General features: G+C 38.1%; 1 protein-coding gene across 1 annotated transcript in view; it reads left to right on the forward strand.

Moving 5' to 3' along the window:
• Positions 1-16,581, forward strand: part of timeout (circadian regulator timeout) — a 318,577-nt gene extending 301,996 nt beyond the window's left edge. Inside the window, exons 20-23 of the mRNA XM_083112638.1 lie at positions 9,096-9,241; positions 11,648-11,733; positions 14,964-15,067; positions 16,417-16,581. Coding sequence (XP_082968764.1) covers positions 9,096-9,241; positions 11,648-11,733; positions 14,964-15,067; positions 16,417-16,581 — 501 coding nt within the window. The remainder of the gene's footprint in view (positions 1-9,095; positions 9,242-11,647; positions 11,734-14,963; positions 15,068-16,416) is intronic.
• Positions 16,582-21,923: the final 5,342 nt, after the last annotated feature.

Consider the following 21,923-nt stretch of genomic DNA (forward strand, 5'->3'; position numbering starts at 1 on the left):
TTCATCTTATCACCGTTCATCACCATCGTAGCGATTTGCCAAAAGGGCCAGAGGTTGCGACGTAGAATTCTCTCTCTCTCACACACACACTCTCTCTCTCTCTCTCTCTCTCTCTCTCTCTCTCTCTCTCTCTCTCTCTCTCTCTCTCTCTCTCTCTCTCTCTCTCTCTCTCTCTCTCTCTCTCTCTCTCTCTCTCTCTCTCTCTCTCTCTCTCTCTCTCTCTCTCTCTCTCTCTCTCTCTCTCTCTCTCTCTCTCTCTCTCTCTCTCTCTCTCTCTCTCTCTCTCTCTCACACACACACACACACACACACACACACACACACACACACACACACACACACACACTATCACTCTCTCTCACACACACACACTCACTATCACTCTCTCTCACTCACTCACTCACACACACTCAGTCAATACCTCTCTCTCTCTCTCTCTCTCTCTCTCTTTTTCTCTAAGTGGACTTACAACAAGGATTCAGAGATAAAACGTTTGTTCGAAACGAAAAACAAATTGTTTACCAGACCTAAATTATTTTAGTAACCGTACACATTTGCTTAGATTTAGCAAGAATCTGACAAAAATCACCAAATTTGCTTTGTTTGAGTTTTAAACCCATTCTTTGAACAGATAGGTTAATCAGGATTGGACCTACAGCTTAAAGTTGAATCCGAACCGCGATGTAACCAAACGTGTTTTTTTTTTATTCAAACAAATTAGTTTTTTGTGTTCTCATTCTCCCTCGTCGATCTCCGTAGCGGACTAGTTAGCACAGCGTGCTACGACACCCGGGTTCGAATCCCGACCTGGGCATGGATGTTCTTTGTTAGTGTAACTTCTTCAATTTCTCATACAGGGTGTCTACCAGTCATGAAAGTCGAAGTAAAAGTAAAGAAAATCAACAAGTAAGTCAAGAATTTATACTTGTGGTAAAGAATTTTTGCCATCACAATTACTGATTTAGTTTATTTTACTTCACTTTTCTGCCCCTTTGGCTAATCGCGAAGATGAGGATGAATGGTGGTAAGATAAGATGGATGAAGGAACGACAACACAAACACAACACATCTGGCTGATAGTCCAGACGCCAGAGCTTCACTAGTCTGCCAAATGCAATCCAGGATACAGTAATAGATAAAGCAAGTGTGATTCTCTTGTTAAATACAGCTTACGTTTTCACCTTAACTGGCCTTTTGGTGCTGTTTTTTTTTATGAAATAAATACTCCCTCTGTCCCATAATTACCTAGGTATAGTCCGGTATGCCAAAATGGTTACTTTTTATTTATGTTCTTTTGGATACTTGACCGGGCAATTTGTACTGATCCTTGAGTAATAACGTTGTATGACTCATTCTCGTGCTTCATTTTCTTTTTCTGTATACACAAGTGTCACAGTTTCAATATCGGACAAGTATTTTGTGACAACAAACAAAAGTGTACCGGACAATAATTATGGAAGAGAGGGAGTATTTATTTTCGTAATTGCTAATTTCCAACTTTATCTAAGTAGGTGTCGTGTAAATAAAGGTTAAGAAAATTTTAAAAAGGCCATGAAAAAGTCAAGAGTTTTGGTAGACACCCTGTCATATCATCCTCATCTGCGCGATTAGCCAAAAGTGGGCGAAAAGCGAACTAAAATAAATAAATCAATCAACCTCATTCCCTGCCCCTACCCACCCCTTCCACTCTCCATCTCGGCTCCCCCCCCCCTGAGACAATAAGCTCTCTAATAAAATATACCCTCTTGCTGCTAAAGTCGCTGTAGTGAACAGTCATCTGCTTGAAGCGTATTTTAACGAACATTTGGTCACCAGAACCTATTTTTCAGTTGTTGTTTTTATAAACATTTCTAATTTCCAACACATTTACAGTTGACACAAGATAGGCACACACGATCGGCGGGCTCATAAGTGGTATTTGTTTGTTTATTGAAAATTGTAGGGCCTCCCCGATGGCGCAGTGGTAGCATCGTCGCCTTGTAATCAAGGGGTCCCGGGTTCGATTCCCGGTGGAGGCACATAGTGGTTCGGATCCCACTTTAAACTGTAGGTCCAGTCCCGATTAGCCTTACTCTGCATAAAGTGGACTTACAACAACAAATCAATCCAATCAATGAAAATTGTGTCTAACAATCGGCTCACAAGATCGTGTGTGTTTCACTAGCTAGGTCGAGACTTGTGTGTTTGCAGCGGCAGTAGTGTATGCACTAGAGGTTGTGTGGATTTGTACCCTAAGGTAGCGCACTGCCACGTGTCCCTTGGAAACGAACCAATCATGACAACGTTTCACCCTGTAGCGGCATGCACTGAAATTGGCTTGTCCTCAAGCGAGAGGTGTGAAGTCTCGGAAGGTTGCCCGACTCGACATTTTGATACCGCCTGCATCTTATGCAACCCAACATTCAGCTTGAGTTTTGCAGGGAAAGGGATTTTCCAGGATAAGGCAAGCAAAATATTTTCTCCTTGTAAGTCCACATTATACACAGATTTATGGAGACTACTTGCTCATCATTTTGTAAGGAACGGAACCACTGAGATGTGTCCCCATTTCGAATCCCACCTGGACTGCATTTTTTGCAAACAAACGAGGCCCTGGCGTCTACACTCACAGCCAGTGTAAATCTCTGTGTTGTCCCCATTTTGAAACGGCACTTCACTCGTGCTGCCACCTGGTGTGTGTCACATGAAAACGTGGCGAGTTTCCAGTTATTTTCATGCATCAATCATTATTGAGGGTGCAATTCTTTGTGATGTACAGTGTTTTGAAATAAATCCGTTTAATAACTTATAGTAACCCTGTATAAGTAGTCAGGAAAATCGTCCGCAAGTCAACGAGCTTAACGGCCGACAACGTGGCGGAGTGGTTAGCACATCGCTCTACGACACCAGGGGTCCCGGGTTCGAATCGCAGCGTGGGCATGGGTGTTTGTGAGTGTCCATTCATCATTTTCTTCATGTCATCACTCATCCCCCATCTTCGCAAATTAGCAAAGAGTGGCACAAAAAGCGAAGTAAAATAAAGCAAATCAATCAAGTCAACGAGCTTAGGTAGTCAAAACCAACGTACCATCTTACAGTGTAGCATATCCTGAACCCCCTGTAATTGTGGGGATAGAATGTATCTAATAGCCATCATTTCAGTACTTGTAGGGTTATGGTTCAACCCTTTAACCAATAATTATTGAGGTCTTGGTGACGGAAGGGGGAAGGGGGTGAGATGAAGAATGAAGCAAACAAACCAATCTTTTAAGAGTTCAAAGCAATTTCTCTTTGGAACGAGGAAAATGTTGCATTTCAAGCTTCTAACTCCAACGATTATACACAATCAAAGCGGCTTTAACTCTGAAGCAATCAAATTACCATATTTGCTTCCTACATTTCAACACCCTTGTAGCGGAACAGCTGCCTCATCCACCCCTCCCCGCATGTGACGTCACGCGCGAAGGGCAAACAAACGGGCCCCGTATCAGGCGATCTCCCTGCGCGAAGTGTTACTTAGGGGACGAGAATAGAGGGGGAGGGTGCCAACCCTAGCAGAAGCGCCTCGTGTGGTTTTATTCTGGTCGGTAACCACCATTATTCTGAAATTTCAGTGAAAAATGCAAGCTCGACCACACACTAAAAAATAAAAGAAAATAACAACGGAGTGCATTACAAGATATTTTCTTGTGGAGCAACCTGTTTAACAAACGTTTTGTTGTTCTACAAGGATTATTCTTGGCAAAAGAAATACAAGGTGGTTATAAGTTGTTGGGCGAATTTTGTACATGAATTAAAGTACAACACACTATTGATGCAAGCTTTATCTTGTTGCAAATGATAAAACAGCTGGGAGAGTTTGTGTCGACATCGGTACGTGGCGCCATGGTGACAAAGTACGGAAGCTCAGTACGAAGAGAAAGCTTAAAACATGCACTCCGAAAGAACGTTACATCGACTCCAGTTAATTTAGTGTTTTAGTATTTCTCAGCTATGGAATTTTCATCAACATCGTCTCACCATAGAACACATAGGATGGTTATCAATTATTGCATGTATTTCATACATGAATTAAAGAACAACACAGTATTGAAGCATCCTTTCTCTTGTTGCAAATGAAAAAGCAGCAGTAAGAATTTGTGGCGCCATGGTGGCAAGGTAAGGAACCTCAGAATCAAGATGGCTACCGTGCAAGAGAAAACTATGTGCGTTCTTTTGTTTCATGAAACCAAATCTTAAGTAACTGTTCAAAGACGTTTTCGCTTTGAGTACGAGCATAATCCTCCTAATAAGGACTCAATAAAACGTTGTTATCAGCAGTTTAAGCATACAGGAAGTGTCCAACGTAGGAAAGGTGCTAACATACCACCGGTTTCCGAAGAAATGGATTGAGTGAGACGCTTTTACGAGAAGCCCGAATAAATCAACTTGTCACAAGTATTTAAATTAAAACTGTTCAACATGGTATAGTTCAACAAACTAAGTATGGATGCTTTTCTTAATTTATAACCATCCTGTTTGTATCTTCGTCTCGGCACGAACGGGTGCAGCTTTTTGATGTCAGTGATTTGGTAAAGAGGGGTGTTGCTAATACAGGGTGTCGACCAGTCAAGAAAAAGTAAATAAACCTACAAGTAGGTCAAGAAGACAATATAAAGTCAAGATATACTTCTGGTCAAGAATCTTTGCTATGACAATGACTGATTGAGTTTATGTTATTACTTTTCTGCCCCTGTGGCTAATCGCGAAGATGGGGATGAATGGAGGTAAGACAAGGGATGAAGGGACAATCACAAAATATAGGGACGACAACACGAGCCCCATAAGATTATACTGGCTGTGAGTCCAGACGCCAGAGCCTCGCTAGACTGCCAAATGCAGTTCTGGATGCACTAAGAGATAAAGCAAGTCTAATTCTCTTGTTAAATACAGCTTCAGTTTCCATCTTAACTGGCCTTTTGGTAGGGGTTTTTCATTAAATAAATATTTTTTTTTTAATTACTAATTTCCAACTTTACCTAAGTAGGGGTTGTGTAAATGAAGGTTAAAAAAAGTAAAAAAAGGTCAAGAAAAGTCAAGAATTTTGGATTTGTTATTTTGGTAGACACACTGTATTACAATAAGTGACAGTAAGAGTGCTGCTGATGATGAAAATCCTCGTATGCCACCTCAACGAGATACAAGACTCGGCAAACACGACCTCAATAAACAAAGTTGGAGTATTATTGCACATCTGTACAGCTTTTTTTCCAAATGTTAGCTGATAATCCAGAAGTGCTAATACTCTTAATTTCAAACAAGTTCTAAAGCTGGCTGGAGACGCATGTGACGTGGGCAGAACGACTGTTTAGTCCATTAAAAGCGCCATAAATAATGCTGAAGGAAATGAAATCCCGCTTTCACACCCCACGTTAAAACTACAAAAGAGAGAATGATATAACCGGGTTAGATGAGTTTGATAAGGAAGTAGCAGGTGCAGATTTGGTTTTGGTTTTTATGATCGTGGAGAAGAGCAACTGTTGTTACGGTGAGACTTGATTTAGCAGAAAAACACACTTTCGTGGTTCAAAAATATCCGTGTTACGAATTCTGCAGAATTTTAAAAAAGTATGAAATAAAGATATAAAAGTATCAAGCATAAGCTAACTCTAACTCTCTAGCATTCTTAAACCCGAAGGTTTATGGCTGCAGCAACACAAGCCTTCCTATCCTGGGCAAGATCAATCTCATCTTTTCCATCCTTACCGATTTCCTTCAGGTCCATCTCGACGTTATCCCTCCATCTTCGTCTTGGCCTTCCTACTGGTCTCTTACCATCTGATATCAAGCATATGGTATAAATAATAACGTTAAAGCAAGGTGAATTGATTTAAATCACTCTAAGCAAATAATTTACAAAATAATGCACATAAAGATTTTGTAGATATCAGAATAATTTTTGGTTAAAGTCCATTAATATTGTAATCATTCAATGGAGTTTATTAGGCTCTAAGAAAGGAAAAATAAGGGAACAAAATATATGTACTGATGGGGTGAAGGTCATACAAAAGGAAATGTAATGTGTAAATTGAAAACATACTTAAATTTATCTTGATTTAAAATTCAATAATTTTTACAGGCAAAAATAGCAAATATTTTGTGTGAAAAAATATACAAAATACTACTTGTAATAGTGTTAAATCATAAATAGTGTCATTATCATTAACCTGTAAGTAAACGTGGCAGCTGATATTTTGCAAACTATCATCTAAAAAATTGCCAAAATTCAGCTACAAAAAGAAAAACTATAAAAATATATTAAGTTACAATTACATAGTATATCCAGAATGTTCTATTTTCACTGGAAGAGAAGTTACTGAAATTATTATAGTTTCATTAACACACTCATCAGACATGTCCATAGGTTCATGTATACAGTATCAGAAATAGAAAATTGTATATTTACATGTAATTTTTTGTATGGTTTAATCAAATTGTTCAAATATTTTACAGAGCTGTTTACTAGAAAAAGCCTTTCTATAAAAAAAAACATATCTATATGTATGATGCCAAAAACCATGCAAGCTAATTTAAGCGTGTTTTTTAAAGATATTAAGAAATCGATTTAAATAAAAAAAATCGTCAAAATTATTTTTTATATAAAGATCATGATTTTTATCCACCCTGCGTTAAAGTATAAAATATTGTAATTCGACGGAGAGGCAGCCCAACATGGCAACAGCGCCCCGGTTGCACGTAACCGTGAAGCTCGCATTTCCGTGTCCCGGACTATAGACCGTTGTATTAAGACAAATTGTTAATTTAATAGACGATGGACGATTCTCTGATTAAGAGTTGGAAACACTGGAGGGAGGGAAGTTTCTATTTCGCACTCCACAAAGCCTGTCACTGCCCCTGTCATGGCGGGCCGCTTCCGTGAATCCAGGCAAATGGCCAAAACAACGCCGGCCATTAGCATCAAAATACGGCGGCCGAACGCCGAAGAATTGGCGCAATTAATACGCATTGAAGCGACTGTGTGGGGCCGCCCGTTGTCGTGCGGCGAAAACAATGGGACGCGTCGAAATCGACAACTCTCTCCGTAGCGCAGGGAAGTTTTGCGGGTGTGGAATGGAGCGTTGCCCCAGAGAGAGAGAGAGAGAACAAGTTTGAGCGTAGCGCACGGCGGCAGATGGGCTACTGCGCCATGCCGCGTGGGACAAGGAGGGGGGGGGGTGCTCCCCGGGTCTGTTGTCACATGGGAAGAATGTCACAAAGTTCATCTCTCGGCTTAAATGTCTCGGAAAGATCGGATTCACACCATCGCAGAGACGGATTAACAATCTTCTGTCGTAGGAGGCGATGATCCTAGCTTGATTGAAGGTTTATTGTTGATTACACATTGTCTCTGGTGGTAATCCCGTAATTCTAGACATCAAAACTGACAACTTAGTGTTAGGTGGATGGGAAAGCTTAGTTGTAGATGTCAGAGGCCGACGACGGCTATGCTGATGTAAGGCAAGTTGAGGTAAATGCTTATTCAGGGTTACCACTCACTGTGTCAAATAATTCTAATATTCTGGGTGGCCACGATTAAAAATTGCCTACTCGGAGCACATTCTAGCAACGGATTGCTCTGAAAAATGGTAAACAGGTTGTGGATACCATGCGGAAGCGAATGCTGACGAAAAAAGAATAGTTTCGATTTTCACAACCAGGTGGAACTGTGGCGCTGAAATTTGGTGCACAGTGAGAATCCCTGAAAACGCTTCGTGCGATCGTTGATCACACTGTCTTACGCTTCCAAAGAGACTTTTAAGTTGACATGGCGCATATTGAACATTGCTGTACCGATGTAAATTCAAATTACTGGTGACCGCCGTATTTACACCTGGTGGTGAAAATTTGAACTATCTTTCTCGTCAGCATTCAAACAAATTTCTTTTTTAACAGATTTCTAATCTTTGTCCGTATTTCTGAAAATTAAGACAACTGACACAACAATTGGAACTTCATTCCCGTAACAGAATAAACCAAATCAAAGAACAAGTCGTAAGAAAACTAAAGGAAAAGAGAAATACGGACAAAGATGAGAAATCTGTTAAAAAGAAATTTATTTGCATTCCATTCCACAAGGGATTCTCACATAAAATTGAAAAAAAATTTAGAAGATTTAATTTCAAAATTGCTTTTAGATCACTAAGAAGTTTGGAATGTACGTTTAAAGAATACAAAATTAGAAAATCTCTACAAGATGTAGAAACCAGAGGAACATATAATATAAGTTGTTCATGTTCAAAGGATTATGTAGGACAAACTGCAAGGAAATGGCAATAAGATGGCACGAACACGATTTAGACATTATAGATCTAATCCCAAGAACAGGTTTCTCAGCTCACATCATCGAAGAGAAGCATTTGATTAAAAAGAGTAAAGGGAAACATAGATATGAATGTCTGGGAAGCTTCGTTCATTGCAGAAGAACACTGGAATAAATTAAATAATGAAGATGGTAACATAGACCCACTATGGAGTTTTCTTTTTCATAAGTGGAGTAAGCCACCATCTTTAAAATTTAATGTAGCGGAAGACATCAAGAATCTCTGTGATAGCAATGATGATTTTGAATTGCCTGATGATATTGGGGATTCATAATGTTTTTTTAATAAAAATAATGTGATCAAAATTTTTATCTGAAATAAAAATAAAACAGACTGCTTGTTTTTTCACAGTTATGTTGATATATTACAACAATGTAACATTGACAACATCCATTGTATAACGGATTCTCTTTTTATTAAAAAGAATTCTTAACCATTGTTATAACTGTATTTAGTCAAAATGAAAATAAATGTCTGATGAAGGGAGTGTGTGTTCTCCTGAAACGTCACAATGAAAAACTGTGTTTTTATGCTTGTAATAACCGTAGACTACAAGAGAAATAATTCTAGAATGCAAGCAATACGTACATACAAGAAAAACTATAACAAACTAAACATACATACTACTAATTTTAACGTAAATTTAAAAATAGTGAATTAGAAACAATTTATACAGAATTTTCCCTTCTTTTACAACAAATAATTTCTTCAATAATAGACACAGCTTATAAATTAATTGCTATTTCATTTCTACAGGAGATGATTAAGCTCATTGTACACATTGTACGGCGTTTTGCAGAGATTGCTGAGAAGAACAAGAAAACCTACATGGAATTACTCTTCTGGAAGAAAAGCATGGATGCCCATGAGATAGAACATGGCTACGGAACATATTTTGCGAAGTAAGTAGCAAATAGCACAAAATATTTGAAAATTAAAGTCAAGAGATATGTGTTAACAATCAAAATCAAAGTATAGTATGGACGATGAGGAGAATGTAAATAAATAGCCTTTTTGGCTGACACACCAATTTTAAGTTGGAAAATAAATAAAAATACAGTGTTTTTGAAGTCCTGCTGAATTCTAAAAACCTGTATCTTTTAAAGTAATAGGTTTATTGCAACAAAATATTGTTTGTTACACAGAGGAAACTAAAATTAATATTTGATGTTGTTTGGTTCATTGCTGGTCACCAATCACGTCCAAACACTCTTGAAATCTTCGTTGGAATCTGAGAATTTCATTCTGACGGTGCTCGACCGGAATGTTTTGAATCACATCATGCATCTTGAACTTCAGGTCATCAAGATCTGTCAGTTTCTGTGGGTACACCTGGGTCTTGGCATGTCCCCACACCTTGTAATTGCAAGGCGTAAGGTCTGGTGACCTTGCGGGCCAAGGTGTGGGTACTCTGTGGGCAATCTATCTCTCCCCAAATTGACCCTCAAGAAACTCACGAACTTCAGGGGCAAAGGGGGGGGGGGCACCATCTTGCTTGAAGTGGACCTCATTCATGATGCCTAACCATTGTATTATACGTATAATACAAACATACATCAAATTAATTAATAATATTGTTTCTTGGTTTACTGAATGTCACTTGCACTGCTTGGTTAACTGTGGAAGATGAGAAGAGAATATGGAAGGTAATATTACATTTGTTTAAGGTACCATATCAAAAAATCATCCAGAGTAACTGAAGAATACCATGCAAACACATTTAAATTTGGATCTACCACATATAAGCTCATCAGTTACGAGGGAGTCAAATAGTTTTTTTGAAATTATTGATTCAAGGCAATTGAGAAATTTTCGAAAGTGAAAATATAGCCTCAAAATCATCATGTTTCCAATGAAAAATGTTCATATGTTCAATAACTTTTCTCATATTTCCTGCATTCATGCTTGCATTTCTCAGCAAGAGTGAGGTCCTATACAGTCCCAACATGAGACACACCCCTAACAGTGGACCTGACTATTTGTTTTTAGTGTTTAGAGAACTACGATATTGTACAAACCAATATCATACCTTTGTGTTTCCTATTGTATTATCACATTGTGTTTCTGAGTTGAATTCATTGATAAGAAATGTACAGTATTGTGTCTCTTTAGCTACTCAGCTACATCACAAAGTATTGTAAGGCCTCCCTGATTGCATGGTGGTAACGTCATCGTCTTGTAATCAAGGTGTCCCAGGTTCGATACCTGACGAAGGCACATTGCACAGTGGTTTGGATCCCACTTTAAACTGTGGTTCCAGTCCCAATTAGCTTATCTGTGCATAAAGTGGACTGGCCTTAAAACATCAATAGACCTTCAGGATTGACAAAAGCAAATTCCCTAAGTCATACACCAAAGCTGAAACAGTTATGAATTGATTAATTTGATCCCACAGCATGGTTTATTTTGCAAATAATGTTCGCGTTAGGAATCAAATGTTAGCTGATACGTGCAGTATGATCCTCAAGAGTTACCTACCGTATTGACACATTCATTCTGACCTTATTTAATTTAGTATCATGCAATCATTGATGCTAATTGTACGTAACTGATATGATCAATATACAGTACATATATTGTTTGTATTGGAACTGCAACGTTTACACTGACATGAGCCAATATAGCGTCTAACATGCCACAGTTTTCAGATCTTCATTTTACTTTTCCTTGTTGTATTCATATTTTTTTTTCTGTATTTGGCAAGTGTCAGACTTAGTTGGGCAGGCCATGTGGCATGAATGGGAGAGCAAAGATGAGTTTACAGGATTCTTGTTGGGAAACCTGATGGTAAGAGGCCTGTAGGAAGGCCAAGATGAAGATGGGTGGATAAAGTTGAGATGGACCTAAAGGAAATCAGTAAGGATGGAAAAGATTGGATTGATCTTGCTCAGGATAGTGACAGACGGAAGGCTTGTGTTGCTGCAGCCATAAACCTTCACGTTAATGAAGGCTACAGAGTTAGTTAGTTAGTTTAGTATTTGGCAAATGTGACAATGGGGACGAATGGAGTTAAAATGAAATTGAAGGAATGCTTACAAAAGAATACCTCTGCTAAAGCCTTTACCTGAATCCTGAGATTGTTGAGCTATCACTCAATGCACTCAGCCACTGATGCAGATATCTCTCTTATGATAAAGACAACTTGAATATAAAGTTGAAAAATGTACTTAGTACAATAAAAATGTATATTTTAATTCTGTTAGTCATTCAGCATCAAGTGTGGTTTCCTTATAATCTTTGAGCACTTTTTGCCTCTAAATTTGTCATATTTCCTTAGCAGCTTTATTATTAATTGCAATTTGTTTCAGAACGAAAGCTTCCAAGGCTGTTTGGACAGAGGAGGAGGAAGATGAGCTTAGGAGACTGTTTGAGGAATTCCAGGCGGAACATACTGGTTAGTACAGCTAGTGTAAATTCATTGCTGTGTACGTTTAAATTTGATCACTTTTTTAATGGTAAATTCATAGTTTATTCTGTCACTCCCATCTTCCACTGATGCTTCAAACAGGTCAGAATTGCAAAGCTGATATACCTCAGTCCTGCACCGTGGCAGTGTAGGGCATCATGCTTTGGGATGTGGCAACGGGACACATCTTGGTTCGAGTCTCCTGGAAGCGTAACAACGTTTCTCCTGAGATTTCGGCCTGTGTATGAAACTGGTGGCCACCCACCATCGCGAGGAAATTGAGGAGCGACAAATGAAGAGCGTAACCCGGTCACGGAGACCTACACAATGACTGGGTGTTCGTCACCCCGTAAGTGAATGAGGCTGGTGGTCGGTAGGTAGGCCATGGCCCTCATAGGCTGTTGCACCACGAGTTATTTAGTTTGTGATATACCTGATGATTACCTAACAATGTAGACACCTTTAAAGGATAATTGGTTACCTCAAGCACACACAAATATTGACCAATCACTTCGACTTCCACCATAAATGAGAAGTTAAAGAAGTAAGGCTCTAAAAACACTGTGCATGGTTCAGTTAGCATTGAAGTGAAGTGTACAGCATTCAACAATAATGTTATTGGAAAGCTTATGGTCTACAATTGCATGTGATCATATATGATAAAAGATAAATTTAATAAGAGTTTTAACTTTTTACCGGAAAATTGGCAGTGAGTGTGGTAAGAATATTAAACAGATTTACGATAATAAAGATGATCATCTTTCCAAATAAAATTGTATCATGAACTCAAAAGTGTACTTTCTCGTTAAGGCCTGAAGAAAAATTGTGTGGTCATAATGGTGGAAAATACTATTTCAGCACTTGTTTAGTAGCTAAAATACAATTTAGAGATGGAAACCTAAAAATGATTTTATTTCTCAGTTGTTTTTTTAATCTAATTTATCACCACACATGTATTAATGTAATTTCTTCCAGTACCCTTATTCCATTTTGCATAATCATGATGAAATAAATACTGGAAAGGATATTCTTTGTAGTATTTGAATTTGTTTGATTGTGATTGATGTCCTTTTCTCACGGTTGCATCACTACACTGTGAAGCTGCTTCCTCTTCGACACATAATCAGAAGAAATAGCATTCCATGCCTCGGTGCTTTGCTCGATAATAGATTTCTTGTACCATGTGCTCTGATTGGTTGATACTCTGTCTTAAAAGGCTTTATTTAGAAGGATTCCTAAATAATAATTCTTGAATATTATCCTTGAATAGAAGGAGAAAATTACATGGACTATGGCTTCACTCCCTCTAAATAGATTGTTCAACATTCATTTGATTGTGTATGGACAGCGTAAGAGGCATTCATTATACACCTTCAAACATCAGGTTGCATTTCAGTTAGCACATGGGAGATGCATATTTGTGTATCAGGAAATTGTTTACATACTATATAAATTATATGGTGTACGCTTTTGGAAGGAACATCAGTTCAGCCAATATGCAGCCAGCATATTGCACTGTTGCCAAACTGCTAGCGGAAGGTAAAGAGAGAATTTGCTGTGTTCAATATTCAATTTTTTTTATACATGCGCAGTATATATGAGTACAGTGAAATAATATAGTGAATATTTCTACACAGGATTATATCATCATCAGTGCAGCATGTAAGAACTCAAACTGACTAAGACTCGCAATTATGGAGAATACCCACGACAATGTAGGGTCATTGGTATATTGAGACGAATTTAACACCCATTGTTTTCCCAATACCCAACTCAGCTGTGTCAACATGGTGACAACGAAATAAACAAATGGAAGGAAAATGAAAGGCTCATTGTGTGTGTGTTGAGACGTTCTGTTTCCCAGTGTTTCTTCGAGAAACGATAACTCCGGCTGTAGGCGATGGAAATTTATGAGACTTGGACAGTCAGGTTTAAAACGTCTTGCCCCATCTTATGTTGAACTTTAAAGTGGCAAGTTTTCAAGAAAAATACAGGAGATGGTGTTTAACTTGTGTAACTTGTGCGCCGTAGTATCCTAACTGTACAACATTACACTCCTGCCACTGGTCGCCAGTGACACGCTCTGAGTAGTCCTGCCAAATATCGCTTCTAAAACCGTACGCCGTATAGTTATTTAAAGGTGGATGTACAATGAACATTTTTATAGGTTTTCACATTTGCTATTTATTATTTTAACGATACATTGCTTCATATCCTCAAAAAAATGGATCTAAATCTTCAACACAACAATGAGAAAAAGTATTTGTATTAAATTTACCACTGCAAGATACAGATGAACCCCGATTTTACGTTCCTCATTTTACATTTTCCAGCAGGGCCTCCCCCATGGTGCAGTGGTAGCGTCATTGCCTTGTAATCGAGGGGTCCCGGGTGGCAAGTTTTCAAGAAAAATACAGGAGATGGTGTTTAACTTGTGCGCCGTAGTATCCTAACTGTACAACATTACACTCCTGCCACTGGTCGCCAGTGACACGCTCTGAGTAGTCCTGCCAAATATCGCTTCTAAAACCGTACGCCGTATAGTTATTTAAAGGTGGATGTACAATGAACATTTTTATAGGTTTTCACATTTGCTATTTATTATTTTAACGATACATTGCTTCATATCCTCAAAAAAATGGATCTAAATCTTCAACACAACAATGAGAAAAAGTATTTGTATTAAATTTACCACTGCAAGATACAGATGAACCCCGATTTTACGTTCCTCATTTTACATTTTCCAGCAGGGCCTCCCCCAATGGTATTGTCATTGCCTTGTAATCGAGGGGTCCCGGGTTCGATACCTGGTGGAGGCACAAGTGGTTCGGATCCCACTTTAAACTGTAGGTCCAGTCCCGATTAGCCTTACTGTGCATAAAGTGGACTTAAAACAGCAACTCAAACCAAACCAAACATTTTCCAGCATTATGCATTCAACCTTGATGGTCCCAACATAGGAAAACGTTAAGAAATTTTCCTTAATTTTACATTTTCCCTAATTTTAAGTTTTTACAGTTTGGTCCCATGAAAAACGTAAAGTGAGGTTCCACTGTACATGAATTAGATATTTAGCTACAGTAGCACTGCTGTAAGCACTGTGTTACTTCTGACCACAACATAAAATATGTGTTATTTCTCCAAAATTGAATATGTGTATGTTCAGTTCTATTCTTGTGCATTGCAGATACTACATTATTCTGTATTTGTGTTTTTAGGTCATGCCTTGCTGGACCAAATCATGGAGAATATGATTAATCCCAAGTCACAACGCTTAGTTGCCAAGAAATTAAAGGAACTGGGTCTAATTGCTGATACAAAGGTACATTTTCTCATGCCAGACATATCTTAAAATAACATCTAAAATAACCTTATGTACTATGTTACAAATTATTCTCTTTTGTGATATTTTTGCCTAAACTTAATAAAAGATTATTATCAATTTACTTACAAAATACTTATTTATCAGTACTGAAAGCAGTTTGGTGATAGGAAATTAATGCCACCAAAACCTTGAGAGCATTATTCCCAACACAGGTGTTAATTGTATAAATTGTACAAAAACTTTTTCTGCAATAGTTCACACTGAAGTGAAGATCATATGAACTACACGAGGAAAAAATATAATACATGCTACACATAAAACTGCAAGAAGCTAGTTTAGAGATCTTTCGTAATTCTTTAATTATCTTCACTCAGGAAGTCGCATGGAGAAAAAGTAGCACAAATTAACGATCCAGCTATTTGGTGGTATTTAAATTGTCTAATCACTGCATAAATCAATACTTTAAACTGGTGGTTCTGAAACTGTGGTACGCGTACCCCCAGGAGTGCATGAATGACTTGAAGGGGGTACGTGATCTGCTCGGAAGAGAAATGTCGAGAATACCCACATGACAACATTTTTTTTGCTGCAAGTGTGTGGAGCAGACTTCATAGCTTAAACACTCAACAGTAAAATAAGGCTGATTTTATCACTGACATACTTATCTTTGTTTCATATGTTTTGAAATAAAATACTCGTTCAAAATATCTTTTTCCTCATATAGCTGATGGCACAATAACATTTTTGATCCCTTTCTCCACTACATACTTATGTGAGAGTGTTTTTTCATCCATGGTGTACCGAAATAGACTAGATTTGGAGCCGAATCTCCGCTTGAAAGTCTCAAGTGCAGAACCAGACATCAAGGCTATGCAGGCACATCCTTCTCACTAGAACTCTGAGGATTTATAATGTTTTTTTTTTCAATAACTCTGAAAAAAATATATATGAACATTAAAGTTACTTCTTAGTATACATGTGCTTCACATTTTTATTTTTGTAACAAATCTTAAGATTGTAAACATAGGAGCACCCAATAAAATAATAACATAGGATTCTTATGTTTATTCTTCGTTTACCATCTTTCTACATTTTGCTCAATTGCAGATACACGCCTCCAGTATATCAAAAATGCCCCACCAATCAGGCAGCTAAAAAAATTCCCCTGGACCCACTATTCAGAGCAAATGTAGTGTGTGGGGGGGGGTTTACATTTAGTTACGACTAGAGGGTACAGTGACAAAAAAATTGAGAATCACTGCTTTAAACAATTGAATTTAAATAAAGAATGTTGCATATTAATAATAGTGCCAACATTTAGGCTGATAATGTATATTTTCTTACAGGATATCTATCGTAAATCTGTATCTGTCCGCCTCCCAAAAGACTGGGCAGAAGAAGAAGTGGAAGAGTTGACTGCTTTGTATCACGAACTGAAGGATGCTATTGGTAAGTATCAAATATCGATCTTCTGTAGTAGAACTATACAAAGCCAGTTGTCTGATGAGTAGGGGACGGATTTTAAGGTGCAAAATTATATTTTGAAAAGGGGGGAATGTTCTAAAAACGTTTTAAAAAATGGTGCTGATAAAATGCCTTTATTCATGCCTAAACCAGTTACATCAACATTCTTTATTGAACATTGTAGCAAATAACATCATTCGTAATAATTGCATTTAAATTTGAATTAAAGATTTTGGGTGCATCAGCACTTAGGCTATTTTACACCCATCACGTTATATGGGGTCCAGCACTTACCATAACAAAAAGCACAACTGTAGTGTTGCATAACTAAAATCTTAAAATCAGCAGACATAAGGACAACGCACAGAATTATACTAGCCATAGGTCCAGTCGCCAAAGCCTAGTTAGTCTTCAAAAGCAGTCCAGGTGTACTGCGTGGAATTGAGGTTGACAATTGGGTGTGCTACGTGGAAGGTTCACCCCTTACACCCCAGTAATAATTACATTAAGCAATCAGTATTTATAACATAAATGTCGCATTTACTGGGTTTCAACCAACTTGTTGTACTGGATTACTGATACTGAACCAGTATTTATAATAATACTGTGTATCTCATTTTTTGCTATGTTTGTTTTTCTTTTGCCTATTCTGATTTTTCCCTGGGTTATTCCGTATAGTCCAAATTTTTTGTAATCTCTATCCTATTCACCTCAAATTATCAGTCCTCCCAATAGTGCAGTCGTCACCTTGTAATCAAGGGGTCCTGGGTTTGATAGCCACTTGAGACACATAATTGTTCGGGTCCCACCTTAAACTGTAGGTCCAGTCCTGATTAGCCTTTCTGTGCATAAAGTGGACTTGAAACAAAATCTCAAACTCAATTATCAGGACTCTGCTGTAGTGGAGTCACAATTAGGTATTTCTTGATAGTAAAGTAGGAATGTAAGGTCCTTCTGGAATACCCTCAGGCGAAACGATTTGTTGTGTCTCCCTGATATATACTGTTTCATGGGCATCAAGTTTATGAAGCATATCTTTTTTTAATTCAAATTTGTCAGCATAATATGCTGTTGCTTCAAACCACGTATCCCAACCTAGTAACCACTGATGATGGCAGAAGTGGCACATCTTCAGCTACTTCATGAGACAATTTTACTCACCTTGGGCTTCAAGGAACACATTTTTCACATTGGAAATAAGTTAATTAACGGAAGGAAGTTAGCTCAAACGAATTTGGCTACATGATACAATTCATGTGCAAGACATGAAATGCAAATTAAGTTTTGAATGCAAGACTTTAATTTTGTCTGACATTGCCTTGCACATATGAGGTGTCGCTAGAAAAAAAACCGGACAGTTGCTACAAAATCTTTTATTGGTAATTTTGTACAATACGAACATTATCCCCTTCAAAGTACTCCCCTGAACTATCGATACACCACTCCATACAAATCTTCCATTTCTGGAAGCAGTGCTGGAAATCATTTTCTGAAACCATGTTCATGACTTCCGTCGCTTTTGTTTTCACAGGTTCTACGGTCGTAAATCTGTTGTTTTTTTTCAGTGCTGATATGACCTTTGGGAAGAAAAAAAAAGTCGCTCGGAGTGATGCCCGGCGAATAGGGTGGATGTTCTAACACTTGGATCCCATGCTTGGCCAAAAAAGCCTTGACTGACAATGCTGTATGGACGAGCATTGTCTTGATGAAGAATCCATGACTTGCTTTTCCACAAATAAGGTCGACGTCTTCTTACTCGCTCACGAAGGATCTTCAGCACCTTCATGTAATAATGTTGGTTGTTTTGCAATAGCTCGAATACTCAAGCGACGATCCTCTCGAATCAATTCACCGACATTTGCAATGTTTGATTCTGTTTTCGACGTGCAAGGCTGTCCAGGACGCGAGTCGTCCGCAATCACTCCTCGTCCCTCTTTAAACCTTTGAAACCACTCAAACACTTGCGTGCGTGATAAACACTCATCTCCGTATACTTCCTTCAACAAACCATAAGTTTCTGTGGCGGATTTTCCGAGTTTCATAAGAAACTTCACATTGATACGCTGTTCCACTTTCACACTTAACATTTTTCCGACGGAGCACAGTTGTACGGTTCACTTCGTCGACAAGCTACAGCTGAACTGAGCGCCGCACACCCTGGGAAATCACACAGTCAATAGGCAGGATATCACATTATACACTCGTGCACCGCTTGACCTTGACGCGCTTGCCGTTTGTCAACTGCAACATCAATCCGTTTTTTTTTCTAGCCACACCTCGTATACAGAGAAGCATCAGTACAAACAACAAGCATATGGTCGTATTATAAAATGTCGGCCAACAATAACTTTAAAGGATCATTAAAGAAAGCTGCTATTATGTTATTGTTCTCCTTTTGTAACAATTTGTGAGTAAATACAAATTTGACTTCGCAAAATTTTGTTGTGGCCTACTTCTAGCCTCAGTTTACTTAAAGTTTCCTGGCATAGTTCCGGAATGTAGTTTTCCTAATGGTTGGCTCGTGTTGATGTGTTTAATTCTCTAGAAAAGCAATGTCGTCTTCTTTTTTGAGCTTGTGCAGGGGAATATTTTTGGACACACAAACTTTACATAGAAATTTTCAGCGAAAAATGCAGGCTCGACCCTGAAAATTTCTACGTAGTACATCTCCAGTGTTGGGCCTAATCTTCAATAATTAACATCTCTACGCTGGGAGGAACCAGTCAACGTCGAAGTATACTGAGTGTTTCTGGAAGGACGACAAATGAAGTCTTGTTTTGTAGAAGAAAGTGGAGAATAAACAGCAGCAACGGAAGAAAATATTGATTGATTTAGTTTATTTTACTTTGCTTTTCTTCCACTTTTGGCTAATTACGAAGATTGGAACACTCATTGTGACCCCTGGCATTGTAACATGCTCTGCTAACCACTCTGTCATGAAGGTTGGCAGAAGGAAACAAAAAGTTATTTTGTTAAGAAGATGACAGTATGCCAATGCACAGACATAAAATACAATTTTAGTAGTGGTTGTTGGCTCTAAAGTATGCAAGAATTTTATATACCGTACGTGATTCATGTATGCATTTTCATTTTAAAAAATGTTTAAAGTACAGTAGATCGTCGTTTATCAGCACGTCAATTATCTGCAACGTCAGTTATCCGCATACACAAAAAGCAAGAGTGGCAAAAAGAGACTATCAAATCTGTCCCAAAAAAAAATTTCTGATTATTTTCTACATAAGTAACACAGTACAGGTACAGTACTGTAATTTAGGTATGTACTGTACGTATATTACGAGTGTTTTCTCATTTTCTCGTGTCTTCTGTTTTCTTGTACTGTATACGTATGTAGTACTGTGTACTGTATGTTTAAAATAAATCTGCACTGTACGTGCTTTTCTTTGTTAAATAAACGCATGTTTGATTATCCGTAAAAAATCATTATCTGTATAATCTTCGGTCCCAATTAATGTGGATAAACGACATTCTACTGTATGCATTTGTATATGCAAAATTCATAACTATCTGGACCCTATCATCATTCCTATTGAGTTGAATATATGGGGAGCAGATGTGGTTGCAAGTGTGGAAACACCCTGGGCACCACATATGATAGTGGGCATAAATGGTCAGAAATAACCTATAATTTATCTGAATATCTAATCTGGATGAGTATGAGTAAATTTTCGACCACCTCAGTTATCAAGCATATCGAGTGGCCAACTCCTTCACCCAAAACGTTGAGTATTCCATCATCCTAATAGAATTCCGTGGTATGAGAAACTCAATATGCTGACCAAGGCAGAAAAAAATATCTTATTTTTTGTACGCGTATTTCTTGCTGTAGTTATGTTCACGAACATAATTTTAATCAAATAACGTAGAGTGGATTTTCATACCGAATTCAATTACATAAATGCTTGCGGTAACCAGTGGGAACGAATAATTTGCATGGCAATAGAATATTTGCAACAAACGCCCGATACCACAAAATTAGTTGGAAACCAACAAAAAGTTATGTTGGTGCTCACTACAGAAATTTGCTCTGGGCACATTTTATGTTTGACAGAAATTGGGGATACGCTAGTTACCGCAGACAGCAAAATGAGCCAGGCCTTTATACGAGGGTAGATCAACAATAAATGCCCCAGTTCCTCGTGATACGTGACACATTCGAAAAGATCCTGGTTGCTGAATGATGCTGCCAGTCAACAAAAATGCCAGTGGATCAGTGTCACAATATTCATATTGGGACTCTATTTATCTTCACAAATAGTTATCTTCCAAGGAGGTCGTTTTCTCTTTGTTTTCTCAGTCACTAAATATATAGCCTCTTTTAAGAAAGCTAAGACACATTCCTCTGTATTGTTCACTCCCCGAATCAAGGGGTATCAGGTTCGATTTCCGGTACAGGTGCACTGAATGTTGGTTTATGCTTTAAACTGTTGATCCAGTTCCGATTAGCCTATCTGAAATTCAAGTGAACCCAAGTGAATGAAAAACCTGGCCAAAATCCCAAAATTGCGAAAGTAGGTGTGATACCCTTATAATTCTAGAGTAAAAGTTACATTCTATTGAAAACTACCTGATGTTACACAATAAGTGTCATCCTCAATTGGCTACCAACCCTTGAAGTGGGGGGTATGATGTGATCTTGGTTAGTTTGCTGCAGAAAGGACTTTTCCACGGAGTTAGTTTTGTGTCTTTACAAACATTATCGGATGCCAATTGCGGTTTGAAACTTATTTTTTGTTAGTTTTAAGCTCTAATTATAAGGAGATACCTTTGTCATCTGGTTTAATCAAGTATTAAATTGTTAATGTGCCAGAACTCAAGTTAATGCTAAAAGCCCCAGATTTCTTCCTTTTCGATACATCTCGTTGAGTTACAAAACGACTCGAACAAGCTCAAGTTAAGATAAAGCCATCTTATGTTAGAAAAATGTTTTTACTTTCTGGTACCAAAAATAGTTTTTGCCCGTTCTTGCCCCTTTTCATAAAAAGTCGTAAAATGCAATCGGATATGCAAGATCTTCATTCTTCTTAAGTTGGGCTGGGATGGACATCTGGGCAATTTCAATATAAGCAGAGGGCCAAGGAAGAGGGATTTCAAGACACAGACATTTCTTCACATCCCTTAAGATACATTATGAATGTAACAAACTAGGAAAAGTTGCTACTTGACAAAATCTTTGACTTTCAAACACAAGATTTTGCTGACCGATCAGGCTTCAATTAAAGAAGGAAACCATGGCTCTCACAGAAAAGTGTTATATATGCTTACTTAGCCCAGATCTACACAATGTGTGCGTGTGTGGCACGAATCGCAAAACTATGAAGGTAATAATAGATTTTACCAGGAATGAAAATCTGGACACATTCCATATTAG

This window comes from Lepisma saccharinum, chromosome 1, assembly GCF_977018435.1.
Source record: "Lepisma saccharinum chromosome 1, izLepSacc3.1, whole genome shotgun sequence".
NCBI lineage: Eukaryota > Metazoa > Arthropoda > Insecta > Zygentoma > Lepismatidae > Lepisma > Lepisma saccharinum.